Source organism: Halichoeres trimaculatus, unplaced genomic scaffold, assembly GCF_033239565.1.
Source record: "Halichoeres trimaculatus isolate MK-OKI-2021-1 unplaced genomic scaffold, fHalTri1.1 fHalTri1_scaffold_6, whole genome shotgun sequence".
NCBI lineage: Eukaryota > Metazoa > Chordata > Actinopteri > Labriformes > Labridae > Halichoeres > Halichoeres trimaculatus.
The window spans coordinates 12,955,212-12,964,198 of NW_027437184.1; the positions used below are offsets into that span (position 1 = coordinate 12,955,212).

An 8,987-nucleotide genomic window follows, 5' to 3' on the forward strand; every position below is an offset into this window, starting at 1 on the left:
TATCTGAAAAATGCATTGCTGAAAATGAGTGTTAAAGCCTAGAGCAGCACAGGGTTACCCTATGCTAGGTGAACATTTAGTTGATCAAATGATTTAATGTCATCACTGGAGCTAACACCAGATGTATAGTGGTGCCAATACCAACAGTATTTAGTAGCAAAGACAATAGAGCCCAAAATCACAACAATATGTCATGTTTATGCTATAACCCCACCCCTCAACGGTGACTTCAGAGCTGCTGTAGCTCTGGTTAACAGCTACTGCAGAATACTACAATGCTCTACTACCCTGATGTAAACAAGCACAGATGAGAGGTGGTATGAATTTTGCATGTTTTTTTGTATTTTGATTTGTTGTGTTTAATTTATGTGTCAGGGTAGAATGGCATATAACAGCTCAACAAGAGTGTTAGCAGCACAGGCATGTGAATGCTCAGCTCAGCTAACATTACCACACATGACAAAACAGTTAAACATAATTTGTCCTCAGAATCTTTGAGCTTGCTTTTGGCACTGTTTGATATATTTTCATACTGTTTGACTCACCAGTTAGTCAGAATTTTTATTTCTGTTTTAAACTTAAATTTAAAATTATTCATTTCAGAACATCTGCAGTTATTAAGTATTTTATTCTACCACTGTTACGTTTCTTGTGTTATTAAAAGAACTGCTGCCAAATTTTGTCAGAAACCTGTCCTGTCCAGCACATTTTTGAAAAATATTTTATCTTAAACTTTTTCCTGCAGAAATAGAGGTTTGAAAAAATCAATTTTCACAAGTAAATTCCTATCTTTACAAAACACCTATCTTCAAAACTTATCCTCCCTGTAGATTTTATCACCATCCTTTGCTCCAGTGCTTGTTTAAACCAACCTTGTGGCTTTTTCCCTAATGTAAAATAGATACAATAATTTAAATTAACATACATTTCGGATAGTGTGGGAAAATAACAGATGTGTAAGAATATCCAACCGTTTCTGTTTGTCCTATTTCAACAGTTAATCCTTTGCCTTTAAGCCTCTTTTTATTTGATTCGTACTGCTTTGTTGTGTTGTTTGGGTATAATTTTTGAGTTATCTGGCAACAGAATTTCTTTTCTCTTGAAAAATCGAACCCATCATTTTTTTTAATCTCAGCAGTCTTGAAAAATTTCTAATTAACTTTTGTATTCATCTTTACTGAACATCCGAAAGGGCTTAAACGTATCATTACATTTATATCAATTAATTTCAAGGTTACCTATTTGAGTCATCATTTTATCTTTAAAGTGTTCAAACAAAATTCCCAAATGAGACGCCCTCTCAAATATATTCCAATCAGACAACAAAGAAAGGCAGAGAATCTTTTCAACGTAAAAGGCTGCATCTCTGACTTCAAAAAATATAAATCATTTCATCAAAATGTCTCCAAATGAATTCTCCCTCAATCCACTGAAAAAGAAATCACTTTGTAACCAAATGAAGAAGAGCTCAGCTGCTTTAAAAGCATGATTGATTCATTTATTTTCTTATAAAGTGAATTAAAATAAAGCAGGCAGAGGTCACGTTCGCCCGGCTTATTATCCTCATTAAATGAATAAAAGACCTCGTGTGTTTAAGCTGAGGGCGCGGCCAGCCATGCAGCTGCTTTTCATTTACTGCTGATAGATGTGACTTAAAGATTTAGGACAGAAGCATGTTTTGTATTCCGTATTTATCCATTTTATAATGCAGAAATATTCTCTGTTATTGGAAAACAAGCTGCAGCTCTGGCTGTCCGTCTGCTGCTGCTTCTGCTGGTGACTAAATGCAGAATATTCTCAAATTCTCACTCCTGTGTTGATCATCCACATCCCCCACCCCACCCTGCACACCCTCCCCCACCCAATACCCATAACCCACCACAGTCAACTCCCCTCCCTCCCCTCACCTCCCCCTCCAACCCCCACCTCGCTGTAGCTCTGCAGACCAGTTGCAGCAGGCCCAGGATCAATTTTTAGAAAGATACCAAATAAATGTCACCGCAGCAGAAATATATTCAGATCAGCCGTACACAGCAGCAATATTAATAACATCAGATTTTAAAGAAGCCTCTGAACAAAATAATGTAGTGACATAATGTTGAAAGACGTCACTGTGGAGGATCAGACACACTCTTCGAAAAGGCCTCCAGGGAAAAGTCATGAAAAACAACACTGAGCCAGAGTAGCTCACCGTCACTTCCAGGCTGGAACATAATACCTGTAATGAATGAATTTATTTCACCAAGAATATCACTAAACACTGGAAAAAGCTGTTTAATGTCAAACACGCCCTATACTCTGCCATAGGGGCTGAACTGACAAAACCACAGGAGATTTAATCTAACTCACAGTCCCTATGGAAACATTACAGGAGCATTACGATGACGTACAAAGACTAAAACATATTAAAGAGCAGAAAGGAGACACGTATTCTGACTGCAAGTCACTATAGCAACATGATAAAGACACTGTAGGTTTTTTTATAGCTACTTAAGAGTCTCAGAGGTCAGAAATGACCTTTAAAGTTAGATTGACTAATTACTGACTCAAAGAATTGCTTGAAAATAATCCTGAATAATTGAAACAGCAAGATACATATTTATGACAGAGAAAACATTTAACTTAGATTTAAAAAATTACTCCAAGAGCAAGATATACTGCAACAAGATAGTTTCTATTATATAGGGATACATAACAGATTTTTTTTTTGTGAACCCACAGAGGAATACTGAATATGATCTAAACCAGGGATGTGAGTGAACCAAGTATTAAAGACAAAGTATCAACCATTATATGGGTAAAATGAAGCCCAGACTACAGATCCATTCAAGTCACATATTTTTGTTTGTTTGTTTGTTTAGGTTATCTTGTCTGACCAAGACAGACTGATGTTGAAGCTGTCCAGCTAGCAAAGCACCACGTGTTAGCCAAAATAACTCTCCAGCAATCACAAAAGCATCCGATATCAAACTAAGAAGCTCTCACGGACAAAACGGAAGAAAACAGCATAAAACTAACTTCATTTGGCATATTTCAGCAAACCTTGCTAAAACCACTATAAACATAACATTACACACACCCCTCTGCCGGGAAGAAGGCGCTTCTGTGTGAAATTACCGTATTATACTATTCAAACAATTATAAAGGCTAAACACTGACACTCAACTAATACCTCACTGGTTGAAGCCTTTTCAAAAAGGCCAGTTTCTACATCTTGTCTCCTAAACCTAAACATACAAGCTATGCATATAAGCCATGCTAAAAGGCCAATCCTAGGGATCTACGGACCAATGCCAGCCCATATTCACCTTCTGTGGTGTTATCTTTGCTAAATGACCTTTGTCATACTGTCCTCTACAGGTGTGGTGGTGACGTGCAACTTCTCTTATTTCTTCTCTGTACATCACTGGCCTAATTAGTGAAAATACAGTAAACACTTGACCACAGGAAGAGTAGTTCCAGGAACTAAGAGTTCCCTTGATGGCACAAGTAACAAGATAAAGAAAGGATAACCCATGATTCATGAGTTATTAAAAAGATTTTTTCTGATATTTATCTTATCTAGTGGTTTTACTTTAGATCAAAGGAGATGATAGTTAATGTATCTGTGCATATACATGAACTATTTCAGAAACACTAGTGAAGCTTTTTTGAATGTTTAACTTCATTCAGGTATGACAGACCAAAGTGAGGGGCTGTTGCAGACACAGATGTTCATCTAGCCCTCACAGGAAAAGTGCAGCATAGCATCCCATGTAACTTTATAAATAGATTATCAGCTCCTGTAGCTTCTTGGATAAAGTCTGAATCAAGTTTCCAACTTCAAATCTGCATTTCTTAAGTTTCTCTGACTCTGCATTCATGAAAATTTCTGAATGAAGTTTGTTGAAGACGTGCTATCTGTTTATCAACTTAGCTATAAACTAAAGCTCATAAACTGGCTGATATTTCTGTTTCAAATATATGAGCAAGTAAAACACACTAATGGGTCCAACTATTTTTGTCAAAGTTCACATTTGTTTAGATTGGATCACTTTCAAACATATGCTTTTAACAGTTTGGCATTCTTTGTCTGACATCTTACTAATATTTTAATCTGCAGTTGTCTGTTGATTCATGAGCAAGACAAATACAAGAAAGACTAGTAGTAGGTAAGAGAAAGTTTTAATCTCACTTATATTTTACAAGCCTAACTGTCCTACAAAGTGAGGAAAGACTTGTTAACCATTCTGTAGACTTTGACTTTCCCAGAACTGAAAAATCAGGACATTTTTTGGGGGTGGGGCATACCTATTGTCCCAGACTTTGTGGAAAAACAGGCCAAACACACTGTCCGATTAATTTGAGGAAAAGCAGAAAATTTGAAAGTAATCAAGACAAGATTTGTTAGCAAGAGTTATCCCTTCGCATTGAAACAAAAATTTACAAATCAATGGATAAATACAAAAAATAAAAGAAAAATTAAACAAGAAAGGTCTGCATATGTTAAAAAATGGCCGAGTACAAGTTAAACTATGATGTTGTACCATTCTATTTACATTGCTGGATCAATCAATAAATCCCTTCAGCTCAAAGTATTTGTGGTTACTTTATTACTTCGGAGCAGAAAACTCAAAACAATAATAGAGCAAGGTAATAAAACTACGAGTAAACTTCTATTTTAAGAGCTAAAGCCAGGTATTAATTATTATTTATATCATTCTTATGCTAAAAAACAAATAAACTGTATTATATTTTTTTAGCATTTAGGTTTACTACTACTACTACTACTGCCTATTTATCGAGATTTCCTTTCAGTTTCACATATTATCAGATATATAAGCAAGGAAAACTACAAAGAGATACTAAAAGAAAAGGTTTGCGTCTCAGCTCTTATTTTAGTAACTTAAAATCAGAGAATTTGGATTTCAAAAAGTTTAAAGTTAGAGTTAAATGTTAGCAATAAATGTCCTATCCATTGATCAATTATTAAACGTAATCCCGATCATCATATATGAGCAGTAGAAACCCTGAAAAAGACCCAAATAAGTAAGATAAAGTTCTATAGCTCACTCTGACAATCTGAGAACTTTAGCTTGAAGTGATTTTAAAAGTACAGTGTATTACAGCAACAGTGACCATTATGCATTTGGTTATGCAAGTTTTTAGGTTAAAAAACTGCAGGTACAAGTTCTTAGGCATTGGTTGCTTCCAAGGACAAAAAGCATCTTTGATGCATTTAAAAAAACTTCAGTTCATTCTAAACTGGCAACAACTCAACAACATGTGTGTTACATACACATGTTAAACATACTTGTAAATGTTTTATTCTATTTTTTCTTGTTTTTGCTGCTAAATGCCAGTTAATACTTTACTCTGCAATTTTATTAACAGAAATCAATCATAAAAACTTTGGTTGTTAATTTCTAGTCCTTTAAGGATCTAGTAAGTTAAAGTAGTGGTAAGTTAAAACCTGTTTTAAGCTAATATTTGACAAGCTAATGTTGGTTACTGATCAAGTTTTGAAGAAATTATGTCAAATCCATTACCAAATTATCAATTTTACGTGTCTGTATACTGGTGCACATTGAAACATTGTAAAGTCAGGTGGATTGTTCTAATATGAGTTTGATATTGGCTTCTACAGCCCTAAATCAATCCCAAAACAGCAATATAAAGACCTAAGATATTTTTTTTTTAGTTTTCCAGTTAGATAAAACATATATGGGGAGGCTCAGTCCTGGACCCTGTGGAGGTGGAGACTGGCTGGGCTGGAGAGTGGTGGACGAGTAGTGGACGGGAAGTCATCATCTAATTTCTTATGGACCTTTTTGCACTTTCTATACTCTTTCTTACTTTTGTTTTCTTAAATGCTGCGGTGACTCCTGAATTTCCCCTCGGGGATAAATAAAGTATTTTCTATTCTATTCTATTCTATTCTATTCTATTCTATTCTATTCTATTCTATATAACTATACTTTTTACTTAATGTGAAACAAATACAGAAATTTGTCTTTGACTACCAAATTTAGGCCACAACACACAATGCATCACATAAAAAATACAAGGTTACAGATTTTTTCACTTTAAATCACCAATAATGCAACAAATTCTCAGACACAATATGACTACACTTATCAAAATGAACCAGGTTATTAGAGTTATATAACGTGCTATGTGCAGTTTAAAGTATAGATGGATAGCTTCAAAATAAATTACTGAGTGAGACATTTTCAGGCACCTGGGGAAAAAAGATTCATCTAGAGCTGTGATTAAAAAAAACAAGTCTTTTATGTGGTTTAAATTCTCAAAATGCACTAGCTGAAGATATACGAGAATAAAACAAGGAAAGAGCTTGGAACAAAAAAGAAAAAAAATGTTAACTTGTGACTTGGCAAATGAAATCACAATCAATACACAAAAATAAATGTCAAAACAGAGATAAAAGCCAAATAAGTTTGATAAGTAAAAAATTAACAAAGATAGAGAGCAACAGGAGACTACAACAACTCAATAAAGGAAGTTGAATTCAAAATCCATTGTTTTTCAGACAGTTTCAGCCTAAGAATTTTTTTCATACACCTTTTTAACCTGATAACAGAGAGACTAAAAGATAAATACTACCATCAGTTGAGTATAGTCTATCATAAACATACTATTATGCACTATAGGAGAGTTATATGAACACCAGAGAGCTGCTCCTGCTGCTCAGACAGCCTAGTGGTGAAGCGAGGCAGGAAAATAAAAGCCACATAATATAATCTGAGCAGAGAGAGGCAGCCCACTGTCTAAAATGTGAACACACACTTACACTCACAAGAATTTAAGATGGAAACCCTTAATCTGCACCCTGCCTACGTCAGTTCTCGTGATATTTCTGGGAATAATGCAGTGAGATCCTTTTTCTTTACACAGTTAAAGTCCAGGACAGGAAGAAGGGGGGAGAAACTCAAGCAAATATTAAAAATGTCTCCTTCTCTAAACAAGATTAAATAAATAAATAAAAACCAAACACATACACACTTTGGCTACAGTATTGACCTTGGGTATATCCTGTTATTGAAATAGCTCACTGCAAAATATTAATATTTAAACAGTTTTATAAAAATATACAACAAGCAGTACAATTTTAATATAAACCAGACCACACATGACGGATTCTGTCAAAATATCCCACTTTGTCTCGAAAAAAGCTCATATTTAACCCCAAAACTGACGTCCTCTTGATATTTCCTGCTGTCTCTTTTCTTTTCACACAGCAACTAATGTGATATTTGATTTTTCAAGGTTACAAGGACGGATTGTGTTCAAATATACGACTTTTGTGTCGCTAACATGTAACCTCAAAGCTGTGTGTCCTCTGGATATTTCCTGCTGTTTTTTTCTTTTTTTAAATCCTCGCTATGTCAAGTACAAAAACTCCATATTCCTCCCTTCAAAGGCACACACACACTCACACAAATACACAATATTAACATTCCTCCTTGAACTGAGGTAATTATACTGGAGACAAAATGTCGGGAGGGATTTGATAATAATATCAATATGCTTCCGATTAAAACACAACACTACTGCTGCTCCACCTAGTCCCTGTCGAAAAAAATATTTCAATCTGTAATATCACGTCCGTGTGTTAAAAATAATTTCGGCAAATGATCAAAAAAATGTCGATGTAACGTCTCGCCGCAGCCCAAAAGTTTCCTGATATTTTGTCAAGGCTGAAAATTGAATTTTATTTCGCTAATGTGTCGTTAGTGTGGGTGGGGGTTGGTAGCCAGAGGAGAAGCTGAGACTGTCGACACGACACACAAAGAAATTAATCATTAACACGGCGAAAATATCAGAAATATTAAACTGGAATTTAACGGCTGAGTGTGCGATATCACACGAGACGAAAGCTCGGTGGCACAGTTGATCGTTTTTTCGTAAAAATACAAATATCAGACGTTTATTTTCCACCTCTGCAGGAAAAAAAGTTGAGCCTGGTTGAATAAAGTTGTAATTGCAGTCAGAGCAACTCTCCCTGCTGCTGCTGCTCCGGGTCTGGTTGATATGAGAAAACAATCAATACGACATTCAAACTAAATGAAATAAAACGCCGAAATGAGGATCCAATCCACAGCGACACGCGATTAAAATATTCCCCACATCAACAGGTCTGAGACCCAGCTGCCTGTAAGTGAAATAAATCGACATTTATTTAGAAAATATATCGGCTTTACCTGTATTGCATTGTGCTCCATTGCAGTCCTGCATTCCCTCTCTGAGGCCCCTCTCCGGTTACACCGCCGGGACTCGCCGTCACACAAACAAACGCACCGGAGAGAAAAAAATAAAAAGCCTGCTCTTTTTTGTTTTTTGTATTTATTTTTTTTAGTGTGTGTGGAAGTGGGGCAGGATCTAGGTGTGGCCAAAGTTTGCCACAGAGTACAACTTAATGTTAAAGTCACAGTGAAACGGCAGTTGAAGCATCTTTAGCTTCAGCCATGTGACGTACTTCCGGGTGACACGGAATTTGTGGGCTGGGTTTTGGGTACGATGCAGGGTTTAAATCAAATCTCTGACAAAACACTAAATTCAGGGGAAATTAGCTTTAGTTTTCTTAATATCACATTTGTGTTACTTTTTTATATATGCCCCAAACGTATTGATATTAAAATGTAAGAATAATAACCAAAGAAACTTATGCAGTGACGTTATACCTCCACAGCTACTTTGTGTCAGAGAGATGAAAAGTAAATAAGTCAGATAAAGGTAGAAAAATACAGATTTGTAGAAAAATACATTTAAGCTGGTCCTCTTGAGCATTTTCAGACAACAACTTTACACTGTAAGCCAATATGGAGAGTCTACCAATTATTCCACAAACATGGTTGACCAGTTCATTGCCATATTTCAGGGAACAAAGTCTTTTCAATCCCCATTTTAAACTGTACATTTTGTGTTTTGGTCCATCAGCATTAATTTTTATGTTTCCACTCATATTTTTGCATGAATTAACTTTTAAA

At 35.5% G+C, this 8,987-nt stretch overlaps 1 protein-coding gene across 1 annotated transcript in view; it reads right to left on the minus strand.

Moving 5' to 3' along the window:
• LOC141791487 (uncharacterized) overlaps nucleotides 1-8,488 on the minus strand; it is a 34,355-nt gene extending 25,867 nt beyond the window's left edge. Inside the window, exon 1 of the mRNA XM_074672006.1 lies at nucleotides 8,202-8,488. Coding sequence (XP_074528107.1) covers nucleotides 8,202-8,222 — 21 coding nt within the window. The 5' untranslated portion in view covers nucleotides 8,223-8,488. The remainder of the gene's footprint in view (nucleotides 1-8,201) is intronic.
• Nucleotides 8,489-8,987: the final 499 nt, after the last annotated feature.